Source organism: Hemiscyllium ocellatum, chromosome 20 (assembly GCF_020745735.1).
Source record: "Hemiscyllium ocellatum isolate sHemOce1 chromosome 20, sHemOce1.pat.X.cur, whole genome shotgun sequence".
In the NCBI taxonomy this organism is placed as follows: Eukaryota; Metazoa; Chordata; class Chondrichthyes; order Orectolobiformes; family Hemiscylliidae; genus Hemiscyllium; species Hemiscyllium ocellatum.
In genome coordinates, this window is record NC_083420.1 from 38,472,959 (window position 1) to 38,496,704 (window position 23,746).

General features: G+C 40.3%; 1 protein-coding gene across 1 annotated transcript in view; it reads left to right on the top strand.

The window, feature by feature from the left end:
* The window catches only part of zgc:113333 (beta-N-acetylhexosaminidase), a 45,789-nt gene extending 32,235 nt beyond the window's left edge, over positions 1 to 13,554 (top strand). The window contains exons 11-14 of the mRNA XM_060840288.1: positions 5,642 to 5,720; positions 7,748 to 7,849; positions 9,283 to 9,372; positions 12,721 to 13,554. Of these exons, the coding sequence (XP_060696271.1) occupies positions 5,642 to 5,720; positions 7,748 to 7,849; positions 9,283 to 9,372; positions 12,721 to 12,904 (455 nt within the window). The 3' untranslated portion in view covers positions 12,905 to 13,554. The remainder of the gene's footprint in view (positions 1 to 5,641; positions 5,721 to 7,747; positions 7,850 to 9,282; positions 9,373 to 12,720) is intronic.
* The last annotated feature ends 10,192 nt before the right edge of the window (positions 13,555 to 23,746 follow it).

The following is a 23,746-nucleotide window of genomic DNA, read 5'->3' on the forward strand; positions in this document are numbered from 1 at the left end:
CAACCCAGGAAGTACTGGACGCGGTTAGGCAGCTTCAGAGTGGCAAAGGGCCTGGGCCAGATGGATTCCAGGTTGAGTTCTATAAAGAATTTATAAGGAACTGGCCGGGCCACTCATAAATATGTACAATTACTCACACAGTCAGGGCTGCCTCCCGACTTCATTGAGAGAAGCAAATATTTCTTTAATTCTTAAGAAGAGAAAGGCCCCAAAAGATTGCTCTTCATATAGGCCCATATCTGTTTTAAATTTAGATTTTAAAATTCTTTCAAAAATGTTAGCATTAAGACTGGAGAGGGTTTTACCATCCATTATAAAAGAGGACCACAAGGGGTTTATAAAGGGTTGCAGGTCAACTAAAAACATTAGAAGGGTCTTAAATATGATACAAGCCTGTCAACAGGCAACAATACTGGGTTTAGTTGGCTCCCTTGACGCAGAGAAGGTATTTGAGCGCGTAGAATGGCCATATCTTTTTTATACGTTGGAGAGGTCTTTACTAAATGGGTTTCAGTATTATGTAATGATCCCAAAGCAGAGGTGATCACCAATGGTTTAAGTTCGGATAGCTTTAGCGTTGGCAGGGTCTGACGTCAGGTTACAAAATCAGTTTTATGAAATCAAGAGGCCATGCCGGTGGGAGGCCTTGCAATATATCTAATTTACCGGACGGATCTTGTTTTCCCTTTTGGTGGTCACCAGAAGGTTTTCTGTACTTAGGTATTTTTATCACTCCAGTATTTGGTCAGCTATATAAAGCCAATTACGTACACTTGAGAAAATAAGGGAGGATCTTCAACGCTGGGGAGATCTCCAATATCCTGGCTAGGCAGAGTGGCCTTAGTTAAGCTGAATATCCTGCCTTGTATTCTATATCTGATGAGAATGCTCCCCTTGATGCTGCCGAGACAGGTGTTGTGTAAGCTTTATGGCTGGCTCGGCTCCTTTATCTGGAATCATAGGCGACCCCTTATCAAATTAGAAAAACTGCAGCACCCACAAGCAAGGGGAGGACTGGACTTTCCAGATTTCAGGATGTACCAATTGAGCTCCTTATTATCTTATGTAGTTGATTGTGGGTCACGAGAGACCCAATCAACCTGGTTAGATATTGAGACTTCCCAAGCAAAATGTCCCCATATCAATCTATTATTTATGGACAAGATGAGAGGTATTATGGAGTATTGTAAAAATCCTATTGTACTAAATGCAATTAAAGCCTGGAGGACAATGCGACAAGATGAGGGTAATCTGCAAAAAAACCTCCCCTTATACCCTACAGTGGGAGCACCGGGATTTCAGCCTGGGTTGACAGATACTGCATTTAAAACTTGGGAGTCCAGAGGTATCTCCTGCTTGGGAGATCTGTTCGATGGGGAGGTTATGATGTCCTTTGAGCAGCTGCACCAGAAGTTTGGACTGCCTAACAAGGACCTCTTTCCGTATTTTCAAATACAAGACGTTATACAAAAGAAAACCACACTGATAGTCAATCCTTACAAATCGGGACAGGGAAAGGAGAGTGCTATGACCGATGGGGCTGCCCTCAGTCAGTATTCTTTATCGCTCACTATACAGTAAGGTCTCAAAGGACATGGAACGACTATATAAAACCTGGAATCAAGAATTAGGGTTGGAAATCTCTAGAAATGTGGGAGGACATCTGGGAAAATGCCAGGAAGATCTCTACCTGTAATAGAACTCAGGCTATTCAATTAAAGATACTTCACAGGGCTCACATGGCACCTGAATGACTCTCAAAATTCAAGGCAGGAGCATGCCCAATGTGTCCTAAATGTAAAATAGAGTTGGCACTCTCACACATTGTCTATGGACATGCCATAAGATCCGTAGGTATTGGGATAGAGTAGCGAATGCTTTGACAGAGATTTTGGGTACTGAGATTAATCAGATCCAATGTCCCTACTTTTGGGTTCTCCAAATTTTCCCTCCCTGGATGTATACGGGAGGAAATAATTTTCTATCCTCTCTTTTTGTGCGAGGAAAAATATTTTAGTGAATTGGATATCAGAAGGCCCCCCAGGACTTTCAGACTGGCAAAGGATAATCATGGAATATATCCCCCTTGACTTCTTCATGAATATGGTGCACCAGAAAAACGGAATGATTTTATAAAACTTGGCAGCCCTTTTTTGAACTATATCGACACAGATATTTCAGCCATATTGTCCAGGGCTTTTGTTTAGCAGGGGTAATGGTTCTGGCTGGTTCAGGGGCCCCCAAGAGGAGGAATCCCGTATAAATACGGATTCTATTATGACTTGATGTATATCTATTTTGAGCATGTATCTAGTTATTTAATTACTTTGTTGTTTATTGTTAGTAATGTTTGGTATCCTATTTATGTTTTAGTTGTTTGTAGAATAGATTAGAAGTTAGTTGGGTTTTTATTATTTATTAAAATTTATATTGGTGCTGTTATCATATTGTAAAGTGGAATACTCTTGTTTGTATTATTTTTATAATTTTGGAAAAAAATCTTTAAAATTTTCTTTTTTCAATAAAAATACCTATAAAAAATTTTTAAGAAGCACAACCAAAAAGGTGGTCTGGATAACTACCTGAGCCATGAGCTAAGTGGCATAAGGTTAATAGGATTAAGCAGGCAAATGCATGGCTCAAAGATTGGTGTGGGAGAAATGGTACCAGTACTAGGGAAGAAGGGACCTGTTCCAATGAGATGGTCTTCATCTGAACTGTGCTGGGACCAGAGTCCTAGCGATTGCATAACTAGTGTTGTAGACAGGGCTTTTAACTAAATGGGAGGGGGTGGAATTCAGTTATAATGAAATTAGAAAACCCTAATTAAAAAAGAAAGTAACAGTGCAGAACTCAGGAGAGGTTATTAAATCTCCAGCGCAGACACAAATAGGACAGAGTGTATGGAAAGGCTTAAGAATTAAACATCAAGCACGCTGAGCAAACAAATGACAAAGGGAAGAGGGACAGTTAATACAGGACTGAAGGTGTCATATCTCAAAACATGCGGTATAAGGAATAAGGTAAATGAGCTTGTGATGCAGATCGAAATTGGCAGGTATAACGTGGTAGTTATCATGGAGACATGGCTGCAAGGGGATCAGGATTGGGAGCTGAATATTCAAGGATGTGCATCCTATTGAAAAGATAGGCAGGTGGGCAGAGAGGGTGGGGTTGCCTTATTAGTAAGAAATGAAGTTAAATCAATAGTAAGAAGTGAAGTAGGATCAGATGGTGTAGAATCTGTGTGGGTAGAATTGAGGAACCACGAAGGTAAAAACAAAACATAGTTGGAGTAATGTACAGACCTCCAAACAATAGTCAGGAGCTGGGGCACAAGATACACCATGAGATAGAAAATATATGCAGCAACGACAATGTTACAGTGATCATGGGGAATTTCAATATGTTGGTGGACTGGGAAAATCAGGTTAGCAGTGCATTGCAAAAAAAAAAGGAATTTGTGGGATATCTACAAAACTGAACAGCTTGTGATGTAGCCCACCAGAGAACAGACAATACTGGATTTAGTGTTGTGCAATGAGGCAGACTTGATAAGGGAACTTAAGGTGGAGGCATTCTTAGGAGGCAGCGATATAATATGATCGAATTTACTCTGCAATTTGAGAGGGAGAAAATAAATCAGAGGTAATGGTATTACAGCTGAATAAAGGCAACTACAGAGGCATGAGGGAGGAGCTGGGTAGGATTGACTGGGAGAGGACCCTAGCAGGAAAGACAGTGGACAACAATGGCAGGAGTTTCTGGGAGTAATTTAGGAGACACAGCAGAGGTTCATCCTGATGAAAGAAAAGCAAGGTACAGGGAGGATGAGAGAACCAAGGCTGACTAGAGAAGTTAGGGATAGCATAAAAGCAAAGAGAAAGCGTATAATGTGGGCAGTGGGAAACTAGAGAATTGGGAAGCTTACAAAGACCAACAAAGGGCAACAAAACAAAAGGAGGGAGAGGATTAAATATTTGGGTAAGCGAGCCAATAATATAAAGGAAGACTGTATGAGTTTCTTTAGATGAAAAAAGGGCAAAAGAGAGGCAAAAGTGGACATTGGGCATTTGGAAAATGACATTGGAGAGTGGGAACAAGGAAATGGCTGAGGAACTGAATAATTACTTCATGTCAGTCATCATAGTGGAAGACATGAACAATATCCCAAAAATTCAAGAGAGTGAGGGGGCAGAGCTCAGTATGGTGGTCATCACGAAGGATAAGGTGCTAGAAAAACTGAATGGCCTGAAGGTGAATAAATCACCTAGACCAGATGGACTACACCCTAGAGTTCTAAGTGAGATAACTGAAGAGATAGTGGAGGCGTTAGTGGTGATCCTTCAGGAATCACAAGAATCAGTGAGGGTTCCAGAGGACTGGAAAATCATTAACGTGACACTCCTGTTTAAAAAGGGATTACAGAAAATTACAGACTAATTAGCTTAACCTTGGTCGTGGGTAAGATCCTAGAATCCATTGTGATGGATGACATCTCTGTATACTTGGAAGCATATGGTAGAGCAAAGTTAGCATGGTTTCATCGAGGGGAGGTCATGCTTGACAAATCTTCTAGAATTCCTTGAGGAAGTAATGAGCAGATTAATTAATGAGCAAGTAGAGTCAATGGATGTTATCTTCCTTTACTTCAAGAAGACTTTTGACAAGGTGCCGCACAGAAGGCTAAGATAAGAGCCTTTGGTGTTAGAGGCAAGATGTTTGGCTGTCTGGCAGAAAGCAGAGAGTGGGGGTAAAAGAGTCCTTCTCAGAATGGCAGCCAGTGACTAGAGGTGTTCCACAAAGCTTAATATTGGGACCACAACTTTTCATTTGGAGCGTATTTGGAGGAGGTTCAGGTGAATGGTCCCAGGAATGAAAAGCTTAACATATATAAGAAACATTTGAGGATTGGGTTTATACTTGATGGAGTGTAGAAGGGGAATCTAATTGAAACATACTGAATGGTCTGGACAGAGTAGATGTTGGAAAGATGTTAGGAGAGACAAGTACTCGAGGGCACAGCCTTAAAAAAATGGGAAGACCTTTTAGAACAGTGATAAGGAGAAACTTCTTCAGCCAAAGAGCGGTGAATTTATGGAATTCATTGCCGCAAAAGACTGTGGAGGCCAGATATTTGAGTATATTTAAGACTGATATAGATAGGTTCTTGAGTATCAAGGAGATGAAGGGTTATGAGGAGAATGGGTTGAGAAACCTATCAGTTATGATTGAATGATGGTGCAGACTCAATGGGCTAAATGGCCTAATTTCTGCTGCTATGCCTTATGGTCTTATAGATGGTAGAATTTTAATTCAATAAAAATCTGGAATTAAGACCATGCAACCATTGTCTATTGTAGTAAAGACTCATCTGGTTCACTGGTATCTTTTAGGGAAGGAGAGTACCACCCTTACCTAGTTGGGCGCACATGTGATTCTAGACTCACAGCATTGCGGTTGACTCTTAACTGTACTCTGGGCAATAAATGCTGGCCAAGCTAGTAACGCCTTTATCCCATGAGTGAATTTTTTAAAAAGGCTAGATGCAAAGTTCCCTCTAAACTTGACTGTTTCTTGAAATGAAATTGAGCCCTTTCAGTGAAATCTTTTTCTCTTTTTTTTCTATTCACTTCTTCAGGTTCTTTCACAGAGAAGGCGAAAACCAAATCACAGCAGCTTTTGGGATTTAAAAATATTAACCCAGAAAATAATTCGAGGTAATTTTAAAAATATGTTTTTAGGGTGTACCTGAAGGGAGGTGAGCTCTGGCAATCACAGAAAGCTTGTGATATAAGGCAATGGAGGGTATGTGGAAATTATAAGTTAGGCATATGGAAGACAATTGTTTTAGATTAGCATCCTGGATGAATCAGAACTTTGGGTGTCAACACTGACAATTCTCCATTTTACCAAAACTCTTGATTTAACCCTCTTCACTATTGGGTGGCCATTTTCAGTACAGTCCAACAATACACCTTATGCTTAATCCTGAGCTTAATTTGAAACTTAAAAGAAAACTAGTATTTAAATACTGCACTCAACAATGATAACTGACCAAGTCCCATTTCCAAGCATCACCACTGGCTTATTTCTGTTTTCTGTCTCCACTCCTACTTCTTCCCATTATGACTAAAACTCTCATCCATGCCTTCAGGGTCAACCACATCCACCCAAGATCCTATGCTCACTCCAAGTGAACCTGAGCGTCACTGTCTGCATTCTATACTACTAGACCTGCTTAATTAGATTGTCCATGTTAAAAGCATCGGTTCCTCATCTCAAGAACAACTTCAAAATTCTCCATCATGTACAAGTTTTTCCCTGTGAGGAGGCGATGGCCTAGTGGTATTGTGACTGGATTAGAAATCCAGAGACCCAGGTAAGGATCTGTGGACCTGGGTGTGAATCCCACCATGACAGATGGTGGAAAAAACATAATAAACTATCCAATAAAAATACCATTAGATTTGGAATTCCAAGGGCAACTAGGGATGAGCAATAAATACTAGCTGAGACAGTGACACCCAAATAGCTTGATAATAAAATCAATAAATAATTAATATTAATAACAATGTCACTATCACCCAAAGGAGACAATGGATTGGTGGTATTATTGCTGAGTTGTTAATACAGAGAGGAGAAAGTGAGGTCTGCAGATGCTGGAGATCAGAGCTGAAAATGTGTTGCTGGAAAAGCGCAGCAGGTCAGGCAGCATCCAAGGAACAGGAAATTCGACGTTTCGGGCACAAGCCCTTCATCAGGAATGAGGAAAGTGTGTCCAGCAGGCTAAGATAAAAGGTAGGGAGGAGGGACTTGGGGGAGGGGCGATGGAGATGTGATAGGTGGAAGGGGCTTCCACCTATCACATCTCCATCGCCCCTCCCCCAAGTCCCTCCTCCCTACCTTTTATCTTAGCCTGCTGGACACACTTTCCTCATTCCTGATGAAGGGCTTGTGCCCGAAACGTCGAATTTCCTGTTAATATAGAGACCCAGGATAATGTTCTGGGGACCCAGGCTCAAATCCTGCCATGGCAAATGGTGGAATTTGAATTCAATAAAAATCTGGAATTAGGTTTGGAGGGATATGGGCCGGGTGCTGGCAGGTGGGACGAGATTGAGTTGGCATGTCTGGTCGGCATGGACGAGTTAGACCAAAGGGTCTGTTTCCGTGCTGTACATCCTAAGACTCTAAGGGGCTAATGATGACCATGAAATCATTGTCAATTGTTGTAAAAATCCATCTAGTTCATTAATGTTCTTCAGGGAAGCTACCTTCCTTACCTGGTCTGACCTACATATGATTCCAGACCCACAACAATATGGTTGAATTTTAACTGCCTTCTGGGAAATTGGAGAATGGGCAATAAATGCTGGCCTAGCCCTCATCCAGTGACTTTTTAAAAGTTTTGTTAGATTTCCCTTTGCCAGTGAGTCTTCCTGGTTGCCAGCTTGGACAAATCAGCTCAGCTGGCTGGATGGATGGCTAGTTTGCAAGGCACAGTGAAGCCAAAAGTGTTGGTTCAATTCCCACTGCGATTACCAGGAAGGACTCTCCATTTCAACTTTTCCTCTTGCCTGAGGCATGATGACACTGAGGTCAGACCACCACTGCCATTTCTTTAATGAGAAAGCAACCCGATGGTTGTATTATTGTTTACTTTTATTGTTTTTCAGAATGCTATTGAAACACTTTGAATTGCTCAGGTATTTTTAACTCCATGATGACTACATTCCTTTTATAGTGAAGGTGAAGGCACATTTGCAGGAGCTGAGATTTATCAAATGGTTCATTGGATTACTCAAAATCTGAAATCTGAAGTAATTTCTGTTCTTGAAAATAACAGGTAAGGTGTACAGATGCAGAGACATTTCATTATGGGAGTTAACTGGTCTGTTGTGATTGTGGAAGTTCTTATTAATCCAAACTTCCTGTTCTTTCACTTTACTCTAATTTTATAATTTTGCTTCTACCATCCATGTAGTTTGCACAAATACTGATTAGCTCAGTTTCATTAGATCTTTGTGGTAATATATTGCATTGGAACTTAACCACCACAAGAACAGCAGTTTTAATCCCATACATTTGTTTTGTTGCCTATTCCTTGAACTACCCACCTGAATGTTATTGATCATGAACAACCTCACAACTTTTTCTATTTTTTGAAATACTATTTTCCCCATTTCATCTGGCATTTTATCTTAATTCAAGATCCTTTAATCAATGGCAATAGTTATTTTTACATACTCTGTTCTAACTCTCTATTTTTATATAGCTCAAGTGAAATTAATCATCCTAATTTCCCTTGTAATATGCTGAATTTCCCTACTGCAACAAGCTCTTTTTTGATTTAAAAAGTTTGATGCTTATTACCTATTGATCACAATGTTTTTTGGTTTCGAATTTGCACTTCTCCCCTTCTTTATTTGCCTCCCTTTGTTGCCATCTCTGTCTCTTTCTATAATGTATTGCTAAGGAGCGACATAAAGTCAAAGCCATTTGTTTTTACACTATTCAGGACTGAAGCACAAGAAAACCAACTTTAAAATCAAAATTGTTTAGTAGTACAGAACTTGAGAATTGCTGAAAAAAGCCAAATTTGTTAAAGCTTCTTGTCTTGTCCTCATCAGGACAAATTGCAAGAATACCAATTTAAGGGAAAAAAAATTATTCTGTATGAGGAGAGTGCTGACTGGTTGGCATATGGACCTTTTGATTAGTAGAGACATTGTCATTGATTACCTACAATAAACTTCCAAACTTTGCTTACAGTTTAAACCAGGCAGGTTGACACTAATTGATTAATTTCTCAGGACAATCAGTGTCAACCTACCTGGTTTAAATTTTAAACATAGCCTAGCAGTTAACAGTACATCATCATTAATTGTTCTGATGAGTGCAAGACAAAAAGCTTTTGACGAAATTGTCTTTTACTCAGCAATACTCAAGTTGGGTTTCTTGCATTTCAGTCAAGATGAATACAAGACAAAAAGCTTCATGTCTCTTATTAACAAAACTTAACTTCTGTGTTACCAGGCAATTAGATCTACATATTAACTTTTGGAATGCAGTAATTGTGGAGGTGTTTTGATTTTCTACCACTCGCATATTTTCATGCAACTCTCAATCTATTCTGAAAGTGAGGCCAAAACTTTATCCAGATGTTCGTAATTACATTCTAGGGTGTCCTAATCTCCAGTGACATATTGAGACTAAATTTTTCTGCCCTCAGTAAAGATTAACAATGTATTTATTTGAATGTATACTCCATCTAAACAGAGAAATCAAAGGCTGGTTCAATCGCTATAACAGGAAGCACCAGTTTGCAAATCCTCGCAACATGGAGCGTTTTGACAGTGAATTACACAGGTGAGTTCAACTTGAGATCAATAACTTCCTTAATCCTTGGTTTGTCCTGATGTCTCCTGGAACTAGACAGTTTTTCAGGCTAAGGAATATTAACATGGCGGTTATTTAACTGGGAGAAAGTGAGGACTGCAGATGCTGGAGATCAGAGTTCAAAAGTGTGGTGTTGGAAAAGCAGTCGGTCAGGCAGCATCCGAGGAGCAGCAGCGTTGATATTTTGAGCGTTAACTCTTCATCAGGAATGTCTTACTGGACTGGTAATCCAGATGATAGGATTACCCATCTCTACAGCTGTTTAATATAAACTCTATTAAACGTTAGAGCAAAAAAAGCTGCATCAATTATGGTGACCAGACCACTACAACACAGAAAGTTGCTGTTCTTAGAAGAATCAAAGAATCCCTACAATGTGGAAGAAGGCCATTCACTCCAATGAGGCCACACTACCCTTCCAAAGACCATCGCACTCATACTCATACCCAACCCTATCCCTGTAGCCCTGCATTTCTCATAGCTGATCCACCTAGTCTAAGCATCCCTAGACACTATGGGCAATTTAGCACGGCCAATCCACATAAACTGCACATCTTTGGATTGTGGGTGGAAACTAGAGCACCCAAAGGAAACCCATGCAGACATGAGAAGAATGTCTTTTTAACTAGAACTAGGGAGGAGTAACTAACAGAGTATTCTGTGCCAGGATAATCTCTATTGATTAAAAGACAAAGTGTATTATGTTTGTTAGGGCAATCTGTATTAATGCAAGAGATTGGCTTAATTTGTGTATGAATAGGCTCTGAAGTTACTGTGCAAAATAAGAGTGCTTGGTATATGGGGTAAGATAGTAGTGAGAATAGAGGACTATTTAGTCAGTAGAAAATGTACAACGGGCATAAATAGGTTACTTTTGGGTTGGCAAGCTATTACTACTGGACTACCATAGTGATCAGTGCTGGGCCCTCAACTATTCACAATTTATATCCAGGCGGTCCCCAGTTTACAAACACTCATACTTATAAACAAAATCCCACATAGGCATATATTAATATTCACTTTAAAGAACAGCTATATGAACATTTCCTGTACTTATAATGGCTATTTTATATATTTCCTCTATTATGTTCTGACTTGCACACAAATTGACTTGCAAACTGATGGAAGAACAGAATCCGCAACCTGGAATTAATTGCCTGTAAATTATTTGGATGAAATAACCAGTATTTGGTTCCAAATTGCTTATTACACTAAGATAGGTAAGAACATAAATTATGAAGAAGCTATGTGAATTCTGCAAAAGGGATACAGAGAGGTTAGGTGAGTGGGAATAAATTTGGCAGGTGGAGTATGATAAAGGAAAATGTGAATTTGTCCACTTTGGCAACAATATTACAAAAACAACATGTAATCTAACTGGAAAGAAATTGCAGAATTGAGGCATGGAGGGATTTGAGTGTACTGGCTCATGAAATGCATGTAGTTTGAGCCCTTCAACTACTGACTGATCTCATGGTGGTCTCAACTCCACATTCCTGCTTATCCTCAATTACCATCAATTCTCTTAAATAGAGACATAGAAAATAGATGCAGAAGTAGGCCACTTGGTCTTTCGAGCCTGCATTACCGTTCAATATTATCATGGCTGACCATGCAATTTCAGTACACCACTCTCACTTTCTCTCCATACTGCTTGATCTCTTTGGCCACAAGGGCCACATCCACCTGCCTCTTGAATCTAACAAACTAGCCCCAACAGCTATTTGTGATAGAGAATTCTAAAGGTTCACAACACTTGAGTGAAGAAATTATTCATCATCTCTGTCCTGAACGGCTTACCCCTTATTCTTAGACTGTGAGCTTTACTGCTGGACTTCTCCAACATTAGAAATATTCTTTCTGCATCTAATTTGTTAGTCCCATCAGGATTTGATATGTTTCCATGAGATTCCCCCTCATTCTTCTAAATTCCAGTGAGTACAATCCAGTCTTTCTTCATGTCTTCGTAGTGAAGAATCTGTTCACCTCCACTTTTAAAATATTTAATGACACTGTCTCTATTGGTAGAGAATACCAAATGCTCATGACTTGGGAGAAAAAAAATGCTTACCTCCATTTTAAATTAAAGACATGTTACTTCTAATCTTTGTCCCCTAGTTCTCGGAAAACATTCTTTCAGCATCCAAGTCTTTTCAGGAGCTTGTACATATTAAGATGACCACTTATTATCTAAACTCCAATGGATACAGGCCCAGCCTATCTCTCACCTTTCCTCACAAGATAAGCCCCAACCCATTCTAGTTGTCAGTTGCATGAACCGTCTCTGAAGTATTTCTAATACATGTATATCCCTTTTAAAATATTAGGACCAAAATTGTACACAATACTCCAGCTGTGATCTCGCCTGTCCAACTTCAGCAAAACATTCCTGCTTTATATTCTGTGCCATTTGTAATGAACAACATTCTATTTGTCTTCCTTATCATAAGCTGCATCTGTATCCTAACCTTTAGTGATTCATGTACCAGAACACCCAGATCCCTCTGTCCTACAAAGTTCTACATTTTCTCTCTATTTGAAAATATGATACTCTTTGATTCTTCTTGTCAAAGAGGACAAGTTCACATTTTGCCCAATTATACTCCATTGGTCTAACCTTCACCCACTCACTTAATCTACCTATATTCCTTTGTGGTCCATTGGGTTATTGTCCCTCTAAAAGGCAAGATTAAGAATAAATTTGATAGGGGTGTTGAAAATCATAAGGGGTCTGCACAAAGTAGATGGGGGAAACAGTAACAATTTAGGGTGAGAGGGAAAGAAGAAATAATATTGTGATGGAACACCTCTTTATGCAGTGAGTCCTCTGGATTTAGAAAGCACAGCCTTAGAGAGGAGTTATTGGAGGCAGATTGAACCATGGCTTTCAAGAGATTTGGATAATTATCTAAAGACAAAAATTTCCAGTGTTACAAGGAAAAGATGGACAGTGAAACTAAATGAATTGGTCCTGTATGGAACTGGCACAGACACAAGGGATCAAATGGCCTTCTTCTGTGTTGTAACTAATCAATTATTTTCTAAGTGCAGTTTTATATTGTCAGAATATTTTGGTTAGTGTGACTGAAATGCATGGTGTTTCAAGGGTTAATGGGTCATTGTTGGCAGTTTTTGTACTTTTTTGAGGATTCATCTGTATCGAGTATACTTGTTCAATTTGCTGGATCATAATTTATCACTACAATCTGATAACCCTCAGTTTGCTAGGGAAATCTATATTAATACAGGGTCTGCTGGTGCTTGTAGAGTGATATTTTATTATGCAACATTGTTAATTCAACTATAATATGTGTTCAGAGTTCACAAAAAGTGGGAAGAGTACTTGGGAAACTTTCGTGCACAGATGGAAAACATTTACTTTCCCGACACTGTGGAGGAATGGATGGAAGTGAATGTAAACCTGTACATGGACCCACTTAGAGAACTTGTGAAGGACTATAAGGAAATTATGGCACTAATGACTGCGCCAAAACAAAATTAGAAAATCAACAAAAAACAAATTCAGGAATGCACTGCCATTGGTGCAAAAACTGGAAGCCATCAATCTAAACTATATTCAGAATGACATATTTTAACAAGAGATCTAGGATCAAAACTCAACAAAGCACAGGAACAAGATCCTATTTCATTGCATTTTATTTCAACTTTGGAAAGAATCTGAGCTGTTGATTCTGTATGGCTTCTTGCTTTTACCAGTCTGGATCTGATTGTGTGCATACTCCAGATTAAATGTTTACAACTGCAGGAAGCTATATACCTGTATCTCACTCTGTCTATTCAATTTCACCCTCAAACCTTGTGGCAAAAAAGGATTACCAAGTATCATTATGACCAACCACTGCTGCAAGCTCAGCAGGTGACTTCAGAATTCAGAAGCAAGTAACTCAATCTAGTTAAGGTACTGTACTTGTTTAGAGAATTCAAAATGAATCGGTAATTCTTGTTGTGCAGAGACATGTTTGTTGTCATCCTTTCTGAGTATGTATGAGCAATGCAAGAGGACTTGGACTTTTAAATAATACATAATGGGGAAGTTGATTTGTTTGCAGGGGATTTACCAACATATTAGATGAACTTTGATTTAGATTTTTTTTATACAAGTTATTTAATTTTCACATCAATTTCTTCATTCCATTTGACACAATGGATTGTAATAAATCAATCTACGTTGATTTTTTTTAGCAAATTTACAGTGAGAGATCTGTTGATTTTAATTGAGTTCTCCAATTGCTGCTTTTGTCTGGGGTAAATCACTATTTGATAATAGATTGCTTATTTACATTTAGTTAATTAATTTAATATAAAAGAATGAAGAATAGGTAATATGGTCTGAGAAGGATATTCCATTAAACTGAAGCTAAAGTTCAAAATGAAATAAATTGAGCTGTTCTCTAGAATATTAATGTAGCTTGGTAGCTGTTGTCAGAGAGGGATCATCTGCAAAAGAACAGATGCAAATAATGAACAATACAAGGGATTCTTATTTCAAGAATGTGGGCAAAGTTTTGATTAGAACAAGCAGGTCAAGAGTCCAGGCTTCAAGAGACTGTTTCTTTCAAATATACATAAGTGACCTTGTAGAACTGGTACTGCCATTTGCACTGAATACACATGGCACTTTGTAAGATGTTGGTGGAAACATATGTTGTTTTGACTCTTCTACACTTCACCCAAATTCCAACTCACAACTTATGAAGCTGTAGTTTCAGGATACACTACTTGTCACTTTTTTAAAAAAAATTGCTTTAAAAGCTCTTGCCCTTAAAAATCACCGTGGGGTGCAAAGAGCAGAAACAGTCAAGTAGACAAAAAAAGTGAGATGAGGTGGAAACATATTCAATAAACTTTTAAAAATAAAGTGGATTCGTTTTTGGAAAAATAAATTTGTAAAAATTTACAGAAAAGAAAGTGAGACTAATTGGATAGCTCAGGTACTATAAGCCAAATGGCCACCTAATATAAAGTAGGCAGTGGTTGAAAATCAACTCTGAATATTGCCAATGGAATATGAAATAACTCCACGGAGGCTGATATCCCATGACCAAGTCACCCTTTATTTGCATGTTCATAATATATGATACTGATTCTGCTAGCTCAGAGCCAGTTCCTAGCAGGCTCAGTTTCATCTCCTGTACACTAGGACATAAAGGGTGACTTGGTGACAGGATATTGGCCTTCGTGGAGTTATTTCAGATTACGTTTTGGATGAGTACTGGGTAAAATCAAGGACTACAGATGCTGGAAACCAGAGTAGAGATTAGAGTGGTGCTGGAAAAGCACAGCAGGTCAGGCAGCATCCGAGGAGCAGGAAAATCAACGCTTCGGGCAAAAGCCCTTCATCAGGATTGGAGGCAGAGAGACTCCAGAGTGGAGAGATTGGGGTGCTGCTGGGTAGAAGGTAGCAAAGAGTACAATAGGTGAATGGTACCTGGGTGGAATTTTAGTGAAAAGGAATAGGAATTATACTTGAAAGGGAAGAAAATTGCAGGGCAATGGAGAAACGATGGTGCACTGGAACTAATTTGGATAACTGTCAAAAAACATGATGGGTTGAAACCTCTCCTGTGTAATGCAATCACTGATACACAAGAATGGCTCTTGGTAGGCTACATTTGAAATGATCTAATTTCCCAGTGGGGAATCATTTAGTCTTTTATTTTACACTTCTACTAACACTGGCTAACTTGTATTAATGGCACAATAAAAATTAATATCTCCATTTAAACATCCTGTACTAATAATAAGCCAATGTAGGCACCTTCTTCTAATAGAGCATCATAATTTCAAATCAGTTCCTCACACCAACAACATACATAGAGTAGACAAATACAGCACATACCTCTGGCTTGGTGTGTTAATTCAAACTTATTACAATTACACAGCTTTTCCTGAGGCCTTTCCCTACCTGCTAGCAGCCCTGTAACTACAAAACTGATTTTTTTTTATTAAAAGCTTTATTTTCAAAAGAAAGTGTCAGATTAATCCATTATGCTAAAACCCACTCAAAGTTGTGTTTACATTTTGATAGATGAGAAATTCCACTAGTTCAGCTGAAATAAATTTACGATGTTTCAAAATTAACCAAACTATAGAATGGTTGGGAATGTCAAATTGCCCTATTTTGCAATGTTAAAAATCCTTTAAAAGTTATAGGTTCTGGATCTGCAACATTGCCAAAAATTAATACATTCTTTCTCAAGACATACTTTGGCTATGCATAAATTTTCACTGAAATCCATCCATTTGTTTTTGAGAAATATAATTTACAAACAGACTAACAAATGTGAACAAAAATATTACCTCGGCCCATAGTCAATTAAGAAGTAACTTGAGTGACTCGTCACACCTGGATTCAGGTATGACTCAGCGTCAGTACTCTCACCTCAGTCAGGTAGCTATGGATTCAAGACGTATTCCATATATAATCCAGCCTGACACTCAGGTAGCACTACGCCATTAAGGGCATAATTTTTTTCCATGAAACACTAAACTAAGATCCAATGTGAAAATACACATGACATCATTTAAGAGAATGGCAAAGGAGTTCTTTCTGGTGTTCTGGCCAAAGTGTATCCATCAAATATCACAAAAATGGAATATCCAGTCATTATCATATTGCTGCTTGAGGGATCTTACTGTGATCAAATTAGCTAAGTTATTTACAATAGTATGAGAGTAATAACATTTCTATTGGTACTTAACTGACCATAAAATGTGTGAGATGCTGAGATGATGTCTGGTGGTTTATTATTAGAAGTATTTTCTTTTTCTGTTCACACCAAATAGCTGTAGCTTTAGCCAGCATGTTTTGTTTGTATAAAACTTGAATGTTTGAAACTATCTCCAGAAATGGAGATAGAAAGTCAAAGTTAAATGGTATGAATTCTGACACTATCCATTATAAGCACTTCACACAAAAAAGAAATACTCATCAGCAGGTCATGAGAGGAAGGTGATTGCTTTGAATATGCACATAGCTTGGTTAGTTTACTTGATATGATTTTGAAATTAATAGGTCTGTTAATGAATGCTTCTGGTACTGGGCAGGATAGAGTTTGCATTTTACATCAATCCACCATTACATGTAATTATACCTTACTTGGTAAAAAAAATTTACTTTTTTTCTATAGCATCATGGAGTATCCTCTGTTTTTGGTTATACTGATGTGATCCTGTGTTTTCAGTGCATGATTCATTCATGTATCTTCTTGTAATTTATAACCTGTAATGCTGCTGTGATTTTAATCTTTTTGCTGTAATACTTGTTCCCAATAAATAATTTCACAAAACTGAATTGTGTAATAGCTTCTGTAATAGACTGCTTGAAATTAGGTTACATTGTAATTACTTACATTGTAATGTTTAGCTCATTCCTAAGGAACTCTCTTTATGAAAAGGCTAATACATTTCACCTTTGACCTACAATGCTACAAAAACAGATAAATTGGTAATTTGTGCCAATTGCAAGACTTTCCCTGAGGCGCAGTGGCTTTACGTCTGCTTAATATCAGTGATTGCACTTCTAAGTCAATTGCACTGGAGTCTGATATGGGAGATGTCACCGTGAGTGATCCCATATAAGGAGATCCAAACATGTCCACATTCAGCAACAGAATACAACTGAGCAGGATATTTTCTAAAGCAGAAATAGATAAGACAAGAATTCAACTTACATATCCAGTTGTAGGTCCCTGAGGATATTTCTTATATGTATATAAGAAATATAATTGTGGGCAGTCCAAGATGGCAGTGTCCTGATAGGATCATGTTTGCTCGGCTCCATGTTGTAACACTGACCGACAAAGCCTGAACCCATTCCAAGACACTTTACTGTGTTTAAGATCACAGTAAAGGAGCTGGAAATCCGAAAATTCTTACTTACCTTTGTCCCTGCAGCTGCAGAATGCCAAAGAAAAGGAGGAAGCTCACCTGGCCCAACCCACTGAATTAGTGGGCTTGCTTCCTCACCAGATCCTGGTTGAAGACCTGGCCAAATCTCATGAGATCCTGGGGAGGCTGATCTAGGAAAAAATTGAAGAGAAGTTGGCTCCTGTATCTGCTATGCTGCAAGACCTGGGAAAAAGGACCGATGAGCTTGAGTGCCAGGCTGCAGTGGTAGAGTAAAAAGTGAGGTCTGCAGATGCTGGAGATCAGAGCTGAAAATGTGTTGCTGGTTAAAGCACAGCTGGTCAGGCAGCATCCAAGGAACAGGAAATTCGATGTTTCGGGCCAGAGCCCTTCATCATGCAGTGGTAGAGGCAGAGACTGACTCTTCCAAGAGCCACATTGAAACCCTGGAAATACAGGCCTTGGATCTGTTGGATCTAGATCTCAAACAGGGGCAGAAGAAAGAACCTGCGCATTGTTGGCATACCAGAAAGGACGGAAGGTGAGTGGCCGGTGGAGTTCTTGGAGAAATGGTTCCCGAAGTTCCTTGGTTTGGAGGCTGAGAAGTGATGGATAACAATTGAAAGAGCCCACCGGGTCGCGGCACAAAAACCAGGTGTGGATTGGTGTTCACCCCCTGTTCTGTTAAGGTTCAATAATTATAAAGACAAGCAAAAGTTCATGGAAGCCACTAGAACTCAGGGGAGAGGCCCGACAGTGTTGGTACATGGCTTCTCCAGGTTCCTGAAGAAGGGCTTTTGCCCGAAATGTCGATTCTCCTGCTCCTTTGATGCTGCCTGACCTGCTGCGCTTTTCCAGCAATACATTTTGAAGCTCTGATCTCCAGCATCTGCAGTCCTCACCTTCTCCTTCTCCAGGGTCATGTTTTGTCATGACTTCTCAACAGCAGTGATCCAGAAAAGGAAATCCTACATGGAGTCGATGAGATTGAGAGAACCTGGGATCCAATATTCTTTAAGATATTCAGCGGTGCTTCGGATCAATCATAATGGATCCGTACATTTGTTCGACTTGTCAGGGAAAGCAAAGAACTTTGTGGACATGTTGACTTAAGTTGAATGGCCAAATAACATAGAGGACAGAACTGTTCAGGTTTGCTCTTTTTTAAAGACAACTTGGTGGAGTATCCTCTCTGTAATAAGTTGCGTAAAATGACCTCCAGGATGAATAGAGTATTTATTTTTAATTTCCAAGTTTTATGTTAAGGAATGAGTGAGGTTTTTTTAGTTTACTTGTTTATAGTACTAACATTGCTCTCGGGTGTTTTTTTTCCTCTACCGGGTGGTCGGTGTATGTGGTGTGACCCTAGCTGGTAGGGGTTGAGAGCATGGTTATGATGGTGAGTAAGGTTGTAGGATGTCATAGAGATGTACAGCATGTCCAACCCGTCCATGTCGACCAGATATCCCAAACCAATCTAGTCGCACCTGACAGCACCTGGCCCATATCCCTCCAAACCCTTCCTATTCATATACTCATCCAAATGCCTCTTAAATTTTGCAATTGTACCAGCCTCCACCACTTCCTTTGGCAGCTCATTCCATACACGTACCACCCTCTGTGTGAAAACGTTGCCCCAGGGCTCTTTTATAGCTTTCCCCTCTCTCACCCTAAACCTATGCCCTCTAGTTGTGGACTTCCCGACCCCAGGGAAAAGGCTTTGCATATTTACCCTTCCATGGCCCTCATAATTTTGTAAACCTCTATAAGGTCACCCCTCGGCCTCCGACGCTCTGGGGAAAACCGCCCCAGTCGGTTCAGCCTTTCCCTATAGCTCAAATCCTCCAATCCTGGCAACATCCTTGTAATTCTTTTCTGAACCCTTTCAAGTGTCACAACATCCTTCCGATACCAGAACTGCACACAATATTCCAACAGTGGCCTAATCAATGTCCTGTACAGCCGCAAAATGAACTCCCAACTCCTGTACTCCATACTCTGACCAATAAAGGAAAGCATACTAAATGCCTTCTTCACTATTCTATCTACCTATGACTCCACTTTCAAGGAGCTATGAACCTGCACTCCAAGGTCTCTTTGTTCAGCAACACTCCCTAGGACCTTACCATTACCAGGTCCTGCTAAGAGATGCTTTCCCAAAATGCAGGACCTCTCATTTAACTGAATTAAACTCCATCTGCCACTTCTCAGCCCATTGGCCCATCTGGCCAAGATCTTGTTGCAATCTTAGGTAACCTTCTTCGCTGTCCACTATACCTCCAATTTTGGTGTCATCTGCAAATTTACTAACTGTACCTCTCCCCTTCGAATGGAGGGTAAATTCCTCCAATCAGTGTCTTTCGAGATTTTTTGTTTTTCTGTTTTTGCTGTGTATCGTTTTTATAAGTTTTGTAGATCTGTTGGATCTAGTTATTTTAGTCTGTGTTATTTTTGTGGTTTTGTGGATTCTTTTGCATTAAAGCTCAGTAATCTGTAGTTTGGGTTCCTCCTTTCTGGAGTCTAGATGATCCTGTGGAAGATTATGGCTAAGGATGTGTTTCAGCGGTGCACCTGGAATATTAAGGGGAGTCACTCATCTTTCATGAGGAAGCAAGTATTTTCCAGCCTTAAAAGGGAGAGAATGGATGTTGCCTTATAACAAGAAGCACACTTGGATGATGCAGAGCATTTGAAGTTGCAACAGAACGGGTTTATTTTTCATCTTTCGATATGAGGAGTAGAGAGATGGCCATTTTAATTAGAAAGAATCTCCCATTTAAGTTAAAAAAGTGCATTAAAGACACACACGGGAGATTTGTAATCCTTAAAGCTTTGATACATGGGGAAGAACACGGGATCCTAAATATTTACTGTCCCCTGGCGCATCCCCTTAAATTCTTGACAGATGCACTTGCTTGACTGGTTAACCTTGCATCTCAACATATCATTATAGGAGGGGACTTCAAATGTCTCATAGACCTTATGGTAAACAAATTGCCCAAAGGCCTGCTGATATCTTCTTTGCAATCTAAACAATTAAGGGATTTGTGTGCTGAATTGGGGTTGGTAGATGTTTGGAGGCACCTGTAATCTACTGGCAGGAACTTCATGTTCTTCTCAAACCCACATAAATGCCATATCAGGATTGCTCTTTTTCTGACCCCCGCAGCACATCTGGGCTTGGTAGCGTCATGTACAATTGGCAATATCACTACTTCTGATCACACCCCAGTGTATATAATGATTAAAAGTGAGGATACTGTGGTAGGCTCGAGGCACTGGCAACTGGACCCCTTCATCCTTAAGGTTAGCAAGTTTACTGAATTCTTTTCAACTGAGTTCAGGGCTTTCTTAGATATTAAATCAGGCTTGGCCAGTAGCCCATCCATTCTTTGGGAAACAGCTAAAGCCTATGCTAGGAAGTTGATTATCTCCTATTCAGCCAATAAGAAGTGACAGACGGGTGGGCAGCAATGCTTGCTCGTGACGCGTCTGAAAGTAGCTGAAAAGGCATAGTTTGACAGACTGGTTAAGCTGTGCTTCGGTCTACGCAGAACTCTATCCTCACATGGACAGCCAAGAGTGAGCTTACATTTGCAAGTCAAAGACTGTTTGAGTATGGGGATAAGCCAGGTAAGTATCTTGTGTACCTTGCTAGGAAAAGGAGTGCCCCAACCCCCCACCCCACAAGCCATTACCTTGATCAGAGAGGAGACTGGAAATTTGACCTACGACTCTTAAAGGATTAATGCAGCATTACGGAAATTTTACTCTGAATTATACCATTCTGAGAGCTGTGAGAGTGGACGGGTTAGCGTGGAGTCTTTTTTTAAGCATTCAGACCTTCCAGGAGTGACCCTTGAACAACAGTCTCTCCTCAATGCCCTGTTGTCAGAACAAGAGGTGCAGGAAGCTGTGAGGCAGCTCCAGAATGGGGAGGCACCGGGTCTGGACGGGCTCCCCAGTGAGTTCTATAAAGAATTCATAAGTATGTTGTCAGGGCTGATACTTAGTATGTTTAATGACTCACATAGTCATGGCCTCCACCCACCATATCTAAGAGAGGCGAACATCTCTCTCATTCTTAAAAAAGGGAAGGCCCCGGAGGATTGTGCTTCCTATAGACCCATTTCATTCCTGAGTGTTGACTTCAAAATTCTATCCAAGACTCTGGCATTAAGGCTAGAAACTGTACTGCCCTCCATCAATAAGGAGGACCAGACAGGGCTCATAAAAGGTCGCATATCATCAGATAATGTGAGGAATTACCTAACATAATCCAAGTATGTCAACAGCAATCGATACAGGGATAAGTGATCTCCTTAGATGCAGAAAAGGTATTTGACAGGGTCGAGTGGCCATATATTTTTCATACTTTGAAGCGGTTTGGCCTGGGAGAGACTTTCATCAGGTGCATGGAAGTTTTGTATAGTGATCCTCTTGCCGCGGTTCTCACCATTGGTGCACGGGCAAGCAATTTATATCTGTAGGGGTAGTAGACTAGGCTGTCCCTTGTCACCATTACTTTTCACACTGGTGATCGAACCGCTGGTGGAGGCAATAGGCAAGGATCCAAATATAACCATTCCAGAAGTAGGGATGAATATAGAATAATACGGCACAGAACAGGCCCTTTGGCCCACGATGTTGTGCCGAACATTTGTCCTAGCTAAAGCACCTATCCATGTACCTATCCAATTGCCGCTTAAAGGTCACCGATGATTCTGACTCTGCCACTCCCACAGGCAGCGCATTCCATGCCCCCATCACTCTCTAGGTAAAGAACCTACCTCTGACATCCCCCTATACCTTCCACTCTTCACCTTAAATTTATGTCCCCTTGTAACACTCTGTTGTACCCGGAGAAAAAGTCTCTGACTGTCTACTCTATATATTCCCCGATCATCTTATGAACCTCTATCAAGTCACCCCTCATCCTTCGCCGTTCCAATGAGAAAAGGCCTAGCACTCTCAACCTATCCTCGTACGACCTATTCTCCATTCCAGGCAACATCCTGGTAAATCTCCTCTGCACCCTCTCCAAAGCTTCCACATCTTTCCTAAAGTGAGGCGACCAGAACTGCACACAGTACTCCAAATGTGGCCTTACCAAGGTCCTATACAGCTGCAACATCACCTCACGACTCTTGAATTCAATCCCTCTGCTAATGAACGCTAATACACCATAGGCCTTCTTACAAGCTCTACCCACCTGAGTGGCAACTTTCAAAGATCTATGAACATAGACCCCAAGATCCCTCTGCTGCTCCATCTTACTAAGAACCCTACCATTAACCCTGTATTCCGCTTTCTTATTTGTCCTTCCAAAATGGACAACCTCACACTTGACAGGGTTGAACTCCATCTGCCACTCCTCAGCCCAGCTCTGCATCATATCTAAATCCCTTTGCAGCAGACAACAGCCCTCCTCACTATCCACAACTCCACCAATCTTCGTATCGTCTGCAAAATTTACTGACCCACCCTTCGACTCCCTCTTACAAGTCATTAATAAAAATTACAAACAGCAGAGGACCCAGAACTGACCCCTGCGGAACTCCACTTGTAACTGGGCTCCAGGCTGAATATTTACCATCTACCACCACTCTCTGACTTCAACCGGTTAGCCAGTTCTCTATCCAACTGGCCAAACTTCCCACTATCCCATGCCTCCTGACTTCCCGCATAAGTCTACCATGGAGAATCTTATCAAATGCCTTACTAAAATCCATGTACACTACATCCACTGCTCTACCCTCATCCACATGCTTGGTCACCTTCTCAAAGAATTCAATAAGACTTGTAAGGCAAGACCTACCCCTCACAAATCCGTGCTAGCTGTTCCTAATAAGCAGTGTCTTTCCAGATACTCATAAAAAGATCACGTCATATGCGGATGATGTTCTTATCAAACCCAGCAGTTTCAGTGCCATGTCTGATACAACCCATTAACCTATTTGGTGGCTTCTCGGGTTATAAGATTAATTTTGCGAAGTCAGAGGCCACGCCCATGGGTGGTCTCCTGAGAGTGCCTGATCCTCAAGGTTTGTGCGAAGATTTGTAGCTCGGGTGCTTGTTGTTGTGGTTCTGTTTGCCGAGCTGGAAGTTTTTGTTGCAAACGTTTTGTCCCCTGGCTAGGCGACATCATCAGTGCTCTGGAGCCTCCTGCAAAGCGCTTCTTTGATGTTTCTTCCGGTATTTATACTGGTCTGTCCTTGCTCCGAGCGTTTCAGAACTGACAGCCAGACTACTGCGACCCTTAGGACTCATAACGGCACACAAACCAACAGCCACGCTCAGACAACAACTTACTAGAACAAAGGACCCGATACCCAACACGAGCAAAACTAATGTAGTTTACAAAATACCATGCAAGGACTGCACAAAACACGATATAGGACAAACAGGAAGACAGCTAACAACCCGCATACATGAACATCAACTAGCCACGAAACGACACGACCAGCTATCCCTA